The sequence below is a fragment of the Heteronotia binoei genome, chromosome 20, assembly GCF_032191835.1.
Source record: "Heteronotia binoei isolate CCM8104 ecotype False Entrance Well chromosome 20, APGP_CSIRO_Hbin_v1, whole genome shotgun sequence".
NCBI classification, from domain to species: Eukaryota; Metazoa; Chordata; class Lepidosauria; order Squamata; family Gekkonidae; genus Heteronotia; species Heteronotia binoei.
In genome coordinates this window covers 35,348,595-35,365,046 of record NC_083242.1, presented here as the reverse complement: position 1 = coordinate 35,365,046, position 16,452 = coordinate 35,348,595, and the positions used below count along the sequence as shown (strand labels likewise).

The 16,452-nt window shown below is 51.6% G+C and overlaps 1 protein-coding gene across 1 annotated transcript in view; it reads left to right on the top strand.

Annotated features, from left to right (window-relative positions):
* The window catches only part of CACNA1H (calcium voltage-gated channel subunit alpha1 H), a 251,909-nt gene that overhangs the window by 232,111 nt on the left and 3,346 nt on the right, over positions 1-16,452 (top strand). Inside the window, 2 exon segments of the mRNA XM_060260465.1 lie at positions 11,302-11,488; positions 13,543-13,721. Of these exon segments, the coding sequence (XP_060116448.1) occupies positions 11,302-11,488; positions 13,543-13,721 (366 nt within the window).

The following is a 16,452-nucleotide window of genomic DNA, read 5'->3' as shown; positions in this document are numbered from 1 at the left end:
CAGAAGAATGTGTGTTTGTGTGTGGTGCTTTTGCAGTTCCTGCATGGGAATGGTCTCCAACATGGCACCCTTGGGAACTATGGTGCCCGCCCCCTTGGGTTTTCCTGTCTTTCCAGTTTGGTGTAGTGGTTAAGTGTGCGGACACTTAATCTGGGAGAACCGGGTTTGATTCCCAACTCCTCCACTTGCAGCTGCTGGAATGGCCTTGGGTCACCCGTAGCTCCCACAGGAGCTGTCCTTGAAAGGGCAGCTTCAGGGAGAGCCCTCTCAGCCCCACCCACTTCACAGGGTGTCTGTTGCGGAGGGAGAAGATATAGGAGATTGTGAGCCGCTCTGAGTCTCTGATTCAGAGAGAAGGGCGGGCTATAAGTCTGCAGTCTTCTTCTTCCTCCAACGTTCTGGAGCATAGAGTCCAGACATAACAAACTTAAACAGAAGAGAATGCTTGTTTTGTGTGATTGGCCCCTGTACCCCACAGCAGACATTTTGGAATTAAGGTTGCCAATCCCCAGGGGGGGGGGGCAGGGGATCCCCCAGTTTGGAGGCTGTTCCCCCACTTCAGGGTCATCAGAAAGCAGGGAGGGGAGGAAAATGTTTGCTGGGCACTCCATTATACTCTGTGGAGATCGATTCCCATAGAGCAAGGGTGGCCAAAAGTAGCTCTCCATATGTTTGGGGTTTTTTGCCTACAACTCCCATCAGCCCCAGCCAGCGTGGCCAATGGCTGGGGCTGATGGGAGTTGTAGGCAAAAAACATCTGGAGAGCTACCATTGGTCACCCCTGCCCATAGAGTATAATGGAGAACTGATTGCGTATCCTGGGCTCGGGCAGTTGCTTTTTGAGTTAGAGGCATCAGATTTTCAGCCTTGCATCCAGTGCCTCTCTGGAGAGCCAGTTTGGTGTAGTGGTTAAGTGTGTGGACTCTTATCTGGGAGAACCGGGTTTGATTCCCCACTCCTCCACTTGCACCTGCTGAAATGGCCTTGGGTCAGCCATAGCTCTGGCAGAGGTTGTCCTTGAAAGGGCAGCTGCTGGGAGAGCCCTCTCCAGCCCCACCCACCTCACAGGGTGTTTGTTGTGGGGGAGGAAGGGAAAGGAGATTGTGAGCCGCTCTGAGACTCTTCGGAGTGGAGGGCGGGATATAAATCCAATATCTTCATCTACCTCACAGGGTGTCTGTTGTGGGGGAGGAAGGTAAAGGAGATTGTGAGCTGCTCTGAGACTCTTCGGAGTGGAGGGCGGGATATAAATCCAATATCATCTTCTTCTTCTTCAGAAACCCCTGCTCAAGTTTTAAAAAGATTGGACCAAGAGGTCCAATTCTATGAACCCCAAAAGAAGGTGCCCCTATTCTTCGTTATTCCAAATGGAGGGAAGGCAGTTAAAAGGCATGTGAGTGCCACAACTCCCTTCAGAGTTCAATTGTGCTTGTCACACTTTTGCTCCTGGCTCCACCCAGGGCCGGATCCAGGGGGTGGCAGAGGAGGGTGCTTGCTCTGGGCGCCGATGGGGGGGCGCCAAATTGGGTATAGAGTCCATTCTATTCTATGAGCCCATAAGGGGGCGTCATTTTTTAATTTTGCCCCCCCCCTCAAAAAACTTGTAGATCCGGTCCCAGCTCCACCCCCAAAGTCCCCAGATAGTCACACCTGGCAACCCTATTTGAAATTAACACCACCCCGTCCTCCACGGCAACCATTTTGTGCTGGTCTCCATTGCTTGTTCTCACAATTCTCCCAACTGCTTGCAGGTTGGTTGGGAGCCCCATTTTGTATGGCATAGAAAGTAGCCAAAGAACAAGAGAAAGACGTGGAACTTTTCCCACAAAAATAATGTCCTGACTTATCCTTGTGATGCCACTGGCTTGCCTGCATACAGACACCCAGTGCCCTATGAAGAAAGATTAAAATGCTTGGCGCTCTTCAGTTTGGAGAAACGTTGACTGCGGGGTGACATGATAGAGGTTGACAAGAGTATGCATGGGATAAAGAAGGCAGAGAAAGAAGTACTTTAGGGTTTGTAGAATCTTTCGGAATCAAGTGCCATGTTCTACTGGAGAAAGTTTTCCTTCCAGACGTTTCGTTCTCAGCTGCGGAGAACATCCTCAGTGGCGTTGCAGCCGGAGCAGGCGCTCCGACCTTCTTGGCTGCTGTGCATTGAGTGGGGCCAGGGCTGCTGGAGAGCTGCTATTTCTAGGCTGGAGGGGGTGTGATGAAAGGGCAATTGGTTTGTGGATGTGCCCATTGTTTGGTGGGGCTTCCTGGAAGGATAGTGATAAGGAAACTGGCTGTTGAATGTCACCATTGTTCTGTGTTAATTGCTGGGAGGGTTGGAAGGGGTGTGAAGATTAGGGAGATGGTTGTTGACTGTGCTGATTGTTCTGTGGAATGTGCTGGTTGTTCTGTGACCTTCTGCAATTTGTAGTCTGTAGGGTGTTTTGCAGAGCTGGGTACCAAGAATGGTGGATGGAAATGCCTTCTTCCTTTCTGTTAAAGTTGTGCTGGTGTTTGTAAATCTCAATAGCTTCTCTGTTCAGGCGGGTATGATAATGTGAAGAAGTACTTTTCTCCCTTTCTCACAATACAAGAACTCGTGGGCATTCAATGAAATTGCTGAGCAGTCGGGTTAGAATGGATAAAAGGAAGTCCTTCTTCACCCAAAGGGTGGTTAACATGTGGAATTCACTGCCACAGGAGGTGGTGGCAGCCACAAGTATAGCCACCTTCAAGAGGGGATTGGATAAACATCTGGAGCAGAGGTCCTTCAGTGGCTACTAGCCACAGTGTATTGTTGGAACTCTCTGTCTGGGGCAGTGATGTTCTTGGTGCTTGGGGTGGGGGGCACAGTGGGAGGGCTTCTAGTGTCCTGGCCCCACTGGTGGACCTCCTGATGGCACCTGGGTTTTTTGGCCGCTGTGTGACACGGAGTGTTGGACTGGATGGGCCACTGGCCTGATCCAACATGGCTTCTCTTATGTTCTTATGCCCAGGGGGCTCGTGGTCTTTTCAAGCGCACAAGAGACCACCAGTAGGGAGGGGAGGGGATGTGGAAGAGCCCCTGCTATGCACACTGAAGATTGCAGGTTCAATCCCTGGCATCTCCAGTTAAAAGGATGTAAAAGACCTTTGCTTAAGACCTTGGAGAGTCACTGCCAGGCTGAATGGGCAAATCTGAACTTGATGGGCCAAGGATCTGATCAGGGTTGCCAGATCCAGGCTGGGAAACTCCTGGAGATTTGCTGTAATTCCAGGGGATCTCCAGGTCCCACCTGGAGGCTGACATCCCCTAGGTCTGTTTCAGTATAAGGCAGCTTTGTGTGTGTGTGTGTTTATATATGTGTTCTCCAGGCCTCAGATTCAGCAGGAGCTCACAAGAGCGCAGCTCCTGAACCTTTATGATCGGTTCCCCCTCCTCCTCCCCACCAACCTAGTCCATTGAATAGGAGGTGCAGCTGCATAACAATCCCTGGATGAGGAGAGCGGGCAGCCAGCCAGCCACCAGTGGCTTTGCCATGCCCCCAGCAGCCCTCGTTAACCCCTGGAGAAGTCCGCCCCACCCTTTCTCCACTTCTTATGCAATTTTGGGTTGTGGGTGGCTTGCTGGCCTTTCGACTGTTGTGGGGGGGGGGGTGGCAGCTAAGGAGAGTTCCAAGCAGGCTTTGGTTCATCAAGCAGGTTGGTTGGATCTCTAGCCAGCCCAAGCAGGCCTCGCTCGCCTGGGGTTCTCCTTTCTTGCATCAGGTTGCTTTTGCCTGAGGGGGGCATATGCTAATAAGTGATGCTAATGTGCTCCAAAACCTATTTTTCTACAAAACGACCCCTGATGTTCTCCATCCCCCAAGCTGGAGGCTAGGTTATTCCCCAGCAAGAATCTTGCACCAATTTACTTCTGCAACCTTTTGGAGACGAGCAGTGGGGTAAAACAGGCCAGGGACCACCCTGGTTCCAAACCCTGGCCTCCCCTCCTTTTCTCTTGCACAGACGCAAAGTTGGCAGCACATTTCCTCTCCTTCCTATCTACCGAATTTGGGAAGAGCCAAGCACAGCTGGTCTGGAAGGGGGCTTGAACTTCAGCCATCTGGATTCAGAGGCCTGAATTAACATGAGATAGCAGGGAAGGAGATGTGCTCTGCGTCTCGAGGTTGATCGCTGACATCTGCGTCTTCGAGCAGCCAGAGGAAGCTGTGGCCAAGTAAACATGTGGTGTCCCTGAGCAGGCTGACTGTCCGCTTTGACTGGAAAGGGGGAAGGAACGCCTTCTGGAAGGAGAGTTTGAAGATTCGAAATGGGACCCAATTTTTGGCACAGAGAAAAAAGGGAGGGGCAGTCTCTTCAGAGAGATGGAGAAAGGCACCTTGGTGGCTGAAGTCCAGAAAATGCAAATGGTACCCTTCACGCTGATAAAAAAAGCTATAGTAGAGTTTAACAAGCTCCTTTGCTGAGAGGAGATGTAGTGGCCCTTCCAAAATGGCTGCCGGCAAGCTCTTCTACCAAGGGGAGATATAATGGGCTCTTCAAAATGGCTGCCAGCAAGCTCCATCTCTGAGGGGAGATGTTGCAGCCCCTACAGAATGGCTGCCAGCAACCTCCTCCGCTGAGGGAAGATGTAGCGGTCCTCCAAAATGGCTGCCAGCAAGCTCTTTCACTTAGAGGAGATGGCATGGCCCTCCAAAATGGCAACCAGCAAGCTCTTCTGCCAAGGAGAGACATGATGGGCCCTTCAAAACGACTGCCGAAAAGCTCCTCAGCTGAGGAGAATCATGGGGCAATACCAGACAGGCGTTTAAAGCCGCCCCGGGGACAGGAGGCAGGCAGATCAAAAAAGTGCGTCCGCACGTACACATCTGCCTACCATCCCCGTTCTGCCCTGGTCCCATCCCAAGCTGGCTGGGAGCCAGCTCAAAAAGGCACCACTTGCAAAGCTGGGAGGCACCCGGAGAGTGCCCAGGGAGCTGCCGACAGGACACGAGAGAGTTCCAGATGCTCCCTGCATGCCCACGGCCCACCCCTTTCCTGAACACCATCAGGAAGCTCCAGGGCACTCTATTTCTGACTGGTTCTCTATGGGACAGCTTTAAGCCACCCCGAACCGGCCGTCTGGTATCAGCCATAGCGGCCCTTCCAAAATGGCTGTTAGCAAGCTCCTCCTCCTTTCAGTCATTTACCACTCAAACTGTGTGTGGGGAGACTGAATTACCCACAAACCTGCCAATTCCCCCCCATCACAATATCATGTAAAACAGGCCACTTGTATAAGAACATAAGAGAAGCCATGTTGGATCAGGCCAATGGCCCATCCAGTCCCACACTTCGTGTCACACAGGAGCCAAAAAACCCAGGTGCCATCAGGAGGTCCATCAGTGGGGCCAGGACACCGGAAGCCTTCCCACTGTTGCCCCCCCCCCCAAGCACCAAGAATACAGAGCATCACTGCCCCAGACATAAAAACATAAGAGAAGCCATGTTGGATCAGGCCAATGGCCCATCCAGTCCAACATTCTGTGTCACATAAGAACATAAAAGAAGCCATGTTGGATCAGGCCAATGGCCCCTCCAGTCCAACACTCTGTGTCACATAAGAACATAAGAGAAGCCATGTTGGATCAGGCCAATGGCCCATCCAGTCCAACACTCTGTGTCACAGAAGAACATAAGAGAAGCCATGCTGGATCAGGCCAGTGGCCCATCCAGTCCAACACTATGTGTCACAGAAGAACATAAGAGAAGCCATGATGGATCAGGCCAGTGGCCCATCCAGTCCAACACTCTGTGTCACAGAAGAACATAAGAGAAGCCATGTTGGATCAGGCCAGTGGCCCATCCAGTCCAACACTCTGTGTCACAGAAGAACATAAGAGAAGCCATGTTGGATCAGGCCAGTGGCCCATCCAGTCCAACACTCTGTGTCACAGAAGAACATAAGAGAAGCCATGTTGGATCAGGCCAGTGGCCCATCCAGTCCAACACTCTGTGTCACAGAAGAACATAAGAGAAGCCATGTTGGATCAGGCCAATGGCCCATCCAGTCCAACACTCTGTGTCACAGAAGAACATAAGAGAAGCCATGATGGATCAGGCCAGTGGCCCATCCAGTCCAACAATCTGTGTCACAGAAGAACATAAGAGAAGCCATGTTGGATCAGGCCAGTGGCCCATCCAGTCCAACACTCTGTGTCACAGAAGAACATAAGAGAAGCCATGTTGGATCAGGCCAATGGCCCATCCAGTCCAACACTCTGTGTCACAGAAGAACATAAGAGAAGCCATGTTGGATCAGGCCAGTGGCCCATCCAGTCCAACACTCTGTGTCACAGAAGAACATAAGAGAAGCCATGTTGGATCAGGCCAGTGGCCCCTCAAGTCCAACATTCTGTGTCACATAAGAACATAAGAGAAGCCCTGTTGGATCAGGCCAATGGCCCATCCAGTCCAACACTCTGTGTCACAGAAGAACATAAGAGAAGCCATGTTGGATCAGGCCAATGGCCCATCCAGTCCAACACTCTGTGTCACAGAAGAACATAAGAGAAGCCATGTTGGATCAGGCCAATGGCCCATCCAGTCCAACACTCTGTGTCACAGAAGAACATAAGAGAAGCCATGATGGATCAGGCCAGTGGCCCATCCAGTCCAACACTCTGTGTCACATAAGAACATAAGAGAAGCCATGTTGGATCAGGCCAGTGGCCCCTCAAGTCCAACACTCTGTGTCACATAAGAACATAAGAGAAGCCATGTTGGATCAGGCCAATGGCCCCTCCAGTCCAACACTCTGTGTCACATAAGAACATAAGAGAAGCCATGTTGGATCAGGCCAATGGCCCATCCAGTCCAACACTGTGTCACATAAGAACATAAGAGAAGCCATGTTGGATCAGGCCAATGGCCCCTCCAGTCCAACACTCTGTGTCACATAAGAACATAAGAGAAGCCATGTTGGATCAGGCCAATGGCCCCTCCAGTCCAACACTCTGTGTCACATAAGAACATAAGAGAAGCCATGTTGGATCAGGCCAATGGCCCCTCCAGTCCAACACTGTGTCACATAAGAACATAAGAGAAGCCAAAGGCCCATCCAGTCCAACACTCTGTGTCACATAAGAGCATAAGAGAAGCCATGTTGGATCAGGCCAGTGGCCCATCCAGTCCAACACTCTGTGTCACAGAAGAACATAAGAGAAGCCATGTTGGATCAGGCCAATGGCCCATCCAGTCCAACACTCTGTGTCACACAGTGTCCAAAAAAACTCAGGTGCCATCAGGAAGCCCTCCTTACTGTTGCCCCCCCCCCAAGCACCAAGAAGACAGAGCACCACTTGCCCCAGACAGAGAGTTCCATCAATACGGTGTGGCTAATAGCCACTGATGGACCTCTGCTCCAGATGTTTATCCAATCCCCTCCTGAAGCTGGCTATCTACCAAGATGGGCACACAAGATCCGAAACCCAGCCTTGGCGAGAACATGTGTCCATGCATAGCAAAACTGGAAAGCATGCTCATGTACCTAGTCACCCCAAAAAACGATTGCACTGTTTGAGGGGCAATTGTAATGCCTCGGTGTTGTGTTGTTCTGGGGACACCATTGAGGGCCAGGATGTGGATTCTCCTTCCCTTTAAAAAAAAAAAATAGTTATCACGCTGCTGTAGATTTCTGTTTTATGGAATTCTTCTGCTTTGACAATCTCCGGCTCTGTAGCCAGTTTGTCCTGTGGGGTCTTTTGTACCTAGCCGGGGGTGGGGGGCAGGGATGCTGTTCTTTTTTGTGGGTCAGGTTTGCCTAACCCATGGGCCTAGGGTTGCCAGGTCTATGCTGGAAAGTACCTGGAGACTTTGAGAGTGGATCCAGGAGAGGGTGGCGTTTGGGGAGGGGAGGGGCCTCAGCGTGTTAAAATGCCCTAAAGTCCCCCCCTTCCAGGCAGCCTTTTTCGCTGGGGGAGCTGATCTCTGCCAGCTGGAGATCAGTTGTCAAAGCAGGAGATCTCCAGTTGCACCTGGAGGCTAAAACACCAAAAAAGAAGTAGTCATGTACCAATATGAGAAAAAATACAGTAAGAGAGCCAGTTTGGTGAAGTGGTTAAGTGTGTGGACTTTTCCCTGGGAGAACCGGGTTTGATTCCCAACTCCTCCACTTACAGCTGCTGGAATGGCCTTGGGTCAGCCAGAGCTCTCTTATCTGGGAGAACCGGGTTTGATTCCCCACTCCTCCACTTGTAGCTGCTGGAATGGCCTTGGGTCAGCCATAGCTCTCTTATCTGGGAGAACCGGGTTTGATTCCCCACTCCTCCACTTGCACTTGCTGGAATGGCCTTGGGTCAGCCAGAGCTCTCTTATCTGGGAGAACCGGGTTTGATTCCCCCCTCCTCCACTTGCAGCTGCTGGAATGGCCTTGGGTCAGCCATAGCTCTGGCAGAGGTTGTCCTTGAAAGGGCAGCTGCTGTGAGAGCCCTCTCCAGCCACACCCACCTCACAGGGTGTCTGTTGTGGGGGAGGAAGATAAAGGAGATGGAAACCACTCTGAGTCTCTTGATTCAGAGAGAAGGGTAGGGTATAAATCTGCAGTCTTCTTCTTCTTCTGAGAAAAAACACGGCAACAATTACTGGCATATTACAACATATAAAGGACAATTTATAATTCAACAAATACAATGCATTATATATGAGGGTGCAAAAAGAAGGCCGTTTTTTCCCAGTTGGAATTTTCAGTTGAGCAGTGGACTTGCACGCTGCCTTTCGTTACTAGCGGCTTTCTGACAAGACAGCTTTTATGGAGAAATGCAGTCTTGCACGTTTGGAATGTGCGAGACTCATATTTAATGCATTATATTTATTTAATTCTAAATTGTCCTTTATACGTTGTAATGCACCAGTAATTGTAGCCGCATTTTTTTCACACCTGGAGGCTGGCAACCCAACAAGGGTTGTCCTTTATGGGAGTTGTGCAAAGTTGTGAACTTGTGAGCTGCGGCATCTCCCAGACCATGCAATGTATGAAGACGACGACATTGGATTTATATCCCGCCCTATGCTCTGAATCTCAGAGTCTCAGAGCAGTCACAATCTCCTTTTACCTTCCCCCCCCCCACACACACACACACAACAGACACGAACGAACAAACAAACGACGCCCTGTGAGGCGGGTGGGGCTGAGAGAGCTCTTACAGCAGGTGCCCTTTCATGGACAACTCCTGGGAGAGCTATGGCTGACTCAAGGCCATTCCAGCAGGCGCAAGTGGAGAGGGGGGGGGGAATCAAACCCAGTTCTCCCAGAGGATGCCCAACATCACTGAATATATTGAAATTGAGATTCATGCTAGCACCAAAACTGTTTTAAATTATTTAACTGTTTCTATCAATTGTTGAAACTCCAATGTTTTTTCATTGTTTAGTCTTGACTATTGTGAGCCGCCCTGAGCCTTCTTCGGCAGGGACGGTGGGATATAAATCCAAGGAATAGATAAATGAATAAGTCAGCACACTTAGCCACTACACCAAACTGAAGGGGAACTCCAGAGGGGTCTGTTCTAGGCCTTCTGTGTGGTGAGGAGGAATGTTTTCTGAGACACGCATAGGTCCACGATTGGCTGTTAGCCACAAGCTATAGACAGAACACTGCCTAGGGCTTCTTGGTGCTTGGGGGGCAATAGTGGGAGGCCGCAGTGGTGGACCTCCTGATGGCCCTGGGGTTCTGGCCCCTGCAGAGACTGCTGCACAACAGAGCTGCAGATCCTTTTTGTGATCGCCAAAAGGATTTCATTTGAACATAAGAGAAGTCATGTTGGATCAGGCCCTTGGCCCATCCAGTCCAACACTCTGTGTTACACAGTGGCCAAAAAACTCAGGTGCCATCAGGAGGTCCACCAGTGGGGCCAGGACACTAGAAGCCGTCCCAATTTTGCCTCTCAAGCACCAAGAATACAGAGCATCACTGCCCCAGACAGAGAGTTTCAACAATACGCTGTGGCTATTAGCCACTGACAGACCTCTGCTCCAGATGCTTATCCATGCCCCTCTTGAAGCTATCTATGCTTGTAGCCACCACCTCCTGTGGCAGTGAATTCCACATGTTAATCATCATTTGAGTGAAGAAGGACTTCCTTTTCTCCGTTCTAACCTGATTGCTCAGCAATTGCATTGAATGTCTACTTCTCATATTGTGAGAAAGGGAGAAAAGTACTTATTCTCCTACCTTCTCAATCCCATGTAAATCTCTCTCATGTCACCCCGCAGTCGACGTTTCTCCAAGCTAAAGAGCCCCAAGCGTTTTCACCTTTCTTCATAGGGAAAGTGTTCCAACCCTTTCATCATTCTAGTTGCCCTTTTCTGCACTTTTTCCAATGCTATAATATCCTTTTTGAGGTGCGGTGACCAGAATTGCACACAGTATTCCAAATGAGGCTGCAGCATCGATTTGTACAGGGGCATTATGATACTGACTGATCTGTTTTCAATTCCCTTCCTAATAATTCCCAGCATAGCGTTGGCCTTTTTTATTGCAGTCACACACTATCTCAGCATTTTCAGGTTAGTCTGAGTTTCCCCTGTCATGTAGATGTAGCACCCTAAGAAGTGTGGGTTAGAGTTGCAGAGCAGTCACACAGCTGAGGGAGGGACGGTGGCTCAGTGGCAGAGCATCTGCTTGGTAAGCAAAAGGTCCCAGGTTCAATCCCCGGCATCTCCAACTAAAAAGGGTTCAGGCAAACAGGCGTGAAAAACCTCCGCTGGAGACCCTGGAGAGCCACTGCCAGTCTGAGTAGACAATACTGACTTTGATTGATTGAGGGGGGTCTGATTCAGTAGAAGGCAGCTTCGTATGTAGGGGAGGGGTGGTGGCTCAGTGGTAGAGCATCTGTTTGGAAAGCAGAAGGTCCCAGGTTCAATCCCCGGCATCTCCAATTAAAAAGGGTCCATGCAAATAGGCATGAATAACCTCAGCTCGAGACCTTGGAGAGCCATGAATGGGGCTGTGGCTCAGCGGCAGAGCATCTGCTTGGAAAGCAGAAGGTCCCAGGTTCAATCCCCGGCATCTCCAACTAAAAAGGGTTCAGGCAAACAGGCGTGAAAAACCTCCGCTGGAGACCCTGGAGAGCCGCTGCCAGTCTGAGTAGACAATACTGACTTTCATGGACTCACAGGGGGTCTGATTCAGTAGAAGGCAGCTTCATATGTTCATATATGTTCAAGCCACATGCCCTGCTAAGCAAACTGGACCGCCATGAGGAAGAAGGCATCGGAGAACGTCCAACGTGAGGCCTCCTTGTTTCTCTTCTAACCCCGCCTCCCCTGCTCTTGCCGCTCTTGCAGGAAGCTGTCACCAGCCTCAGGCCCAGCAGGGATCCCCAGAAGCTTCTCATGGTCCGCAAGATCTCCGTGGCCAGGATGCATTCCTTACCCAATGACAGCTACATGTTCCGGCCGGTGATCCCAGCCAAAGCCCCGTACCCGCTCCAGGAGGTGGAGCTGGAGGCCTACCTGCACAAGTCGCCCAGAGGTTGGTGGTTGCGGTTGCCAAGTCTAACTCAGATAATATCTGGGGACTTTGGGGGTGGGGCTGGGAGACTTTGGGGGTGGAGCCAGGAGACTTCCCCTAAAATAAATAAAAACACAGCAGTGCAGTTCCCCTGAACACATGCTTCATTTCCTCATCCAAGCAGCTGCAACTCATCTCTCTCTCTCCCTCTCTCTCTCTCTTTGGTGGAAAGCCAGTGTGGTAGAGTGGTTAAGTGCGTGGATTGTTATCTGGGAGAACCAGGTTTGATTCGCCCCTCCTCCCCTTGCAGCAGCTGGAAAGGCCTTGGGTTATCCAGAGCTCTCTTATCTGGGAGAACCGGGTTTGATTCCCCACTCCTCCTCTTGCACCTGCTGGAATGGCCTTGGGTCAGCCAGAGCTCTCTTATCTGGGAGAACCGGGTTTGATTCCCCACTCCTCCCCTTGCAGCTGCTGGAATGGCCTTGGGTCAGCCAGAGCTCTCTTATCTGGGAGAACCGGGTTTGATTCCCCACTCCTCCACTTGCAGCTGCTGGAATGGCCTTGGGTCAGCCAGAGCTCTCTTATCTGGGAGAACCGGGTTTGATTCCCCACTCCTCCCCTTGCAGCTGCTGGAATGGCCTTGGGTTAGCCAGAGCTCTCTTATCTGGGAGAACCGGGTTTGATTCCCCACTCCTCCCCTTGCAGCTGCTGGAATGGCCTTGGGTCAGCCAGAGCTCTCTTATCTGGGAGAACCGGGTTTGATTCCCCACTCCTCCCCTTGCAGCTGCTGGAATGGCCTTGGGTCAGCCAGAGCTCTCTTATCTGGGAGAACCGGGTTTGATTCCCCACTCCTCCCCTTGCAGCTGCTGGAATGGCCTTGGGTCAGCTAGGGCTCTCTTATCTGGGAGAACCGGGTTTGATTCCCCACTCCTCCACTTGCAGCTGCTGGAATGGCCTTGGGTCAGCCAGAGCTCTCTTATCTGGGAGAACCGGGTTTGATTCCCCACTCCTCCACTTGCAGCTGCTGGGATGGCCTTGGGTCAGCCAGAGCTCTCTTATATGGGAGAACCAGGTTTGATTCCCCACTCCTCCATTTGCACCTGCTAGCATGGCCTTGGGTCAGCCATAGCTCTCTTATCTGGGAGAACTGGGTTTGATTCCCCACTCCTCCATTTGCAGCTGCTGGAATGGCCTTGGGTCAGCCATAGCTCTCTTATCTGGGAGAACCGGGTTTGATTTCCCACTCTTCCACTTGCACCTGCTGCAATGGCCTTGGGTCAGCCATAGCTCTCTTATCTGGGAGAACCAGGTTTGATTCCCCACTCTTCCACTTGCACCTGCTGGAATGGCCTTGGGTCAGCCGTAGCTCTGGCAGAGTTGTCCTTGAAAGGGCAGCTTCTGTCAGAGCTCTCTCAGTCCCACCCACCTCACAGGGTGTTTGTTGTGGGGGGAGAAGATTTAGGAGATTGTAAGCCGCTCTGAGACTTTGATTCAAAGAGAAGGCCAGGGTATAAATCTGCATTCATCTTCTTCTTCTTTCTCTCTCTCTTCTTTCTCTCTCACACACTCACACACACACACAGAAGCAAAAATGAAACAGTTTGCAATCCCACACTTGTGTGGTCTCACTGAGGCAATTTACTCACAAGTTGCTGAACTTCCAATAACCCAGGGAAACCAAAGGTTCGAGTTGACCCTTTCCTATGCAAATGACCTCTGAAAAGCTTGTATAACCAACGGAAGGTCTGGGCTGCTTTCACAGCTCCTGGGAGCAGCCATGTTGTTCTGCCGGCTCACCCCGCCCCCCGCTTCATCCTTAAAGACACAGACACACAAAGGAAGCCTTGGCAAACTTTCGCCTAGCATTCTGAAGGGGAAAGGCACATGGTAGCTGGGGGGGGCGGAGCTTCCCTCCCCCCTGCTGGCCAGCTGACAGGGCGGGAAGGTGCCTGGGAAAGCGGGAAAACCCCCGCTGGGACCTGGGGACTGGCAAGCCTATTTGTGGTGAATGGGCTGAATATCTGCAGCCCGCCCTCCCTCTAGTCCTCAGACTAACAGGACGTTCTCTCTCCCAGGATCCATCACTTCCATCCGTTCCCAGCCTGTGGAGACGTGCTCCTCTCTGACCGTTCCCAGGGAGACCCTTCGCCCGACAACCCCACCTCCGCACCACAACGCGGGGGCCCTGTGGAAGCTTCACCCCCCACATGCCGCATCTCGCTCCCCCAGTCTCAACAGGCTGCTGTGTAGACAGGTATGAAACCATTTGAATCCCCCGCTATGCTGTGAAACAGGGGTGACCAATCTGCGGCTCTGGAGCAAGATGTGGCTCCTATTGTATGGCTCTCAAAGCCCCCACTGCCCCGTTGGCTGGCTTGGAGGAGTCATTTGTCTCTTTAAAACACTTCGCTAAGCCAGCCAGCAGCCTGGAGAATGCACTTAAAGTTAAAGTTGCTTTCTTTCCACCTATTCCTCCCTCCCTCCCCCTCTCCCAATCTCTTTTCCTTCCTTCCTTGAAAGCCAGTTGGTGTAGTGGTTAAGTGAGCGAATTCTTATCTGGGAGAACCGAGTTTAATTCCTCACGCCTCCACTTGCAGCTGCTGGGATGGCCTTGGGTCAGCCATAGCTCTCTTATCTGGGAGAACCGGGTTTGATTCCCCACTCCTCCACCTGCAGCTGCTGAGATGGCCTTGGGTCAGCCAGAGCTCTCTTATCTGGGAGAACCGGGCTTGATTCCCCACTCCTCCACTTGCAGCTGCTGGAATGGCCTTGGGTCAGCCAGAGCTCTCTTATCTGGGAGAACCGGGTTTGATTCCCCACTCCTCCACTTGCAGCTGCTGGAATGGCCTTGGGTCAGCCAGAGCTCTCTTATCTGGGAGAACCGGGTTTGATTCCCCACTCCTCCACTTGCAGCTGCTGGAATGGCCTTGGGTCAGCCAGAGCTCTCTTCTCTGGAAGAACCGGGTTTGATGCCCCACTCCTCCACTTGCAGCTGCTGGAATGGCCTTGGGTTAGCATAGCTATCGCAGGAGTTGTCCTTGAAAGGGCAGCTTCTGTCAGAGCCCTCTCAGCCCCACCCACCTTACAGGGTGTCTGTTGTGGGGGAGGAAGATAATGGAGATTGTAAGCCACTCTGAGACTCTGATTCAGGGAGAAGGGTGGGATATAAATCTGCAGTCTTCTCCCTCCCTCCCTCCCTCTTGTGGCTCTCAAACATCCGATGCTTATTCTGTGTGGCTCTTATGTTAAGCAAATTTGGCCACCCCTACTGTGGAGGTTTGCTGGGCAATCTTGGGCCAGTCACGTTCTCTCAGCCTAGCCTACCTCACAAGGTTGTTGTGTGGATAAAATAGAGGAGAGGAGAATGTTGTAAGCCACTTCAGGTCCCTGTTGAGGAGTAAATGGCAGTTGTCCATTTTTTCTTTGGCAGAGTAAAAAAGTATATTCTTTTTAGAAAAAAGGCAGTTACGGTAGGGCATGAGAGGGCTATCAGATTATGCCCGGAGTGGAGAGAGGTGACCAAGATAACTTAGTCTCTCTTTCCTGAACGTCTAGAACTTGAGGACATCCAGTTACACTCACAGGCAGTAAGTTCAGGATGGACAAAAGGAAAGACTTCTTACAAGAGAGCCAGTTTGATGTAGTGGGGAAGTGTGCGGACTCTTATCTGGGAGAACCGGGTTTGATTCCCCACTCCTCCACTTGCACCTGCCGGAATGGCCATAGTTCTGGCAGAGGTTGTCCTTGAAAGGGCGGCTGCTGTGAGAGCCCTCTCCAGCCCCACCCACCTCACAGGGTGTCTGTTGTGGGGGAGGAAGGGAAAGGAGATTGTGAGCCGCTCTGAAACTCTTTGGAGTGGAGGGCGGGATATAAATCCAATATCTTCATCTACCTCACAGGGTGTCTATTGTGGGGGAGGAAGGGAAAGGAGATTGTGAGCCGCTCTGAGACTCTCCGGAGTGGAGGGCGGGATATAAATCCAATATCTTCATCTACCTCACAGGGTGTCTGTTGTGGGGGAGGAAGGGAAAGGAGATTGTGAGCCGCTCTGAGACTCTTCGGAGTGGAGGGCGGGATATAAATCCAATATCTTCATCTACCTCACAGGGTGTCTGTTGTGGGGGAGGGAGATAAAGGAGATTGTGAGCCGCTCTGATACTCTTCGGAGTGGAGGGCGGGATAGAAATCCAATAGAAATCCAATATCTTCATCTTCTTCTTACACAGAGAGTGATTAAAAATGGAGGGTTTGTTGCTAGAGGATGTAGGTATGGCCACAGGCACTGACAGCCTTAAAGGAGGAGCGGATAGATTTGTAGAAGAGAAGTCTGTCTGTGGCTAGTAGACTTGGCGACTGAGGGAAACTTCCAGATTTGGAGGCAGTAAGCCTCCCAATCCCAGAGCCAGGAGGCAACGTCAGGGGAAGGCCTCGGCCTTTGTTGTTGGCTCTTCAGAGGAAATGGTCAGCCACTGTGTGAGATGGGATGCTGGACTGAATGGAGCCTCACTGGTCTCATCCAGCAGGGCTCTTCTGATGTTCTTCTCAGGGGAAGGCCTCGGCCTCTCTGCCCTGTTGTTCGCCCTCCAGAGGAACTGGTTGGCCTCTGTGTGAAACACGAGGCTTTACTAGATGGACCCTCACTGGTCTGATCCAGCAGGGCTCTTCTGATGTTCTTCTCAGGGGAAGGCCTCGGCCTCTCTGCCCTGTTGTTGGCCCTCCAGAGGAACTGGTTGGCCACTGTGTGAGACGGGATGCTGGATGAGCTGGACCCTCACCGGTCTGATCCAGCAGGGCTCTTCTGATGTTCTTATGAAGGCCTCGGCCTCTCTGCCCTGTTGTTGGCCCTCCAGAGGAACTGGCTGGCCACTCTGTGAGACACGAGGCTTGACTAGATGGACCCTCACTGGTCTGACCCAGCAGGGCTCTTCTGATGTTCTTATGAAGGCCTCGGCCTCTCTGCCCTGTTGTTGGCCCTCCAGAGGAAC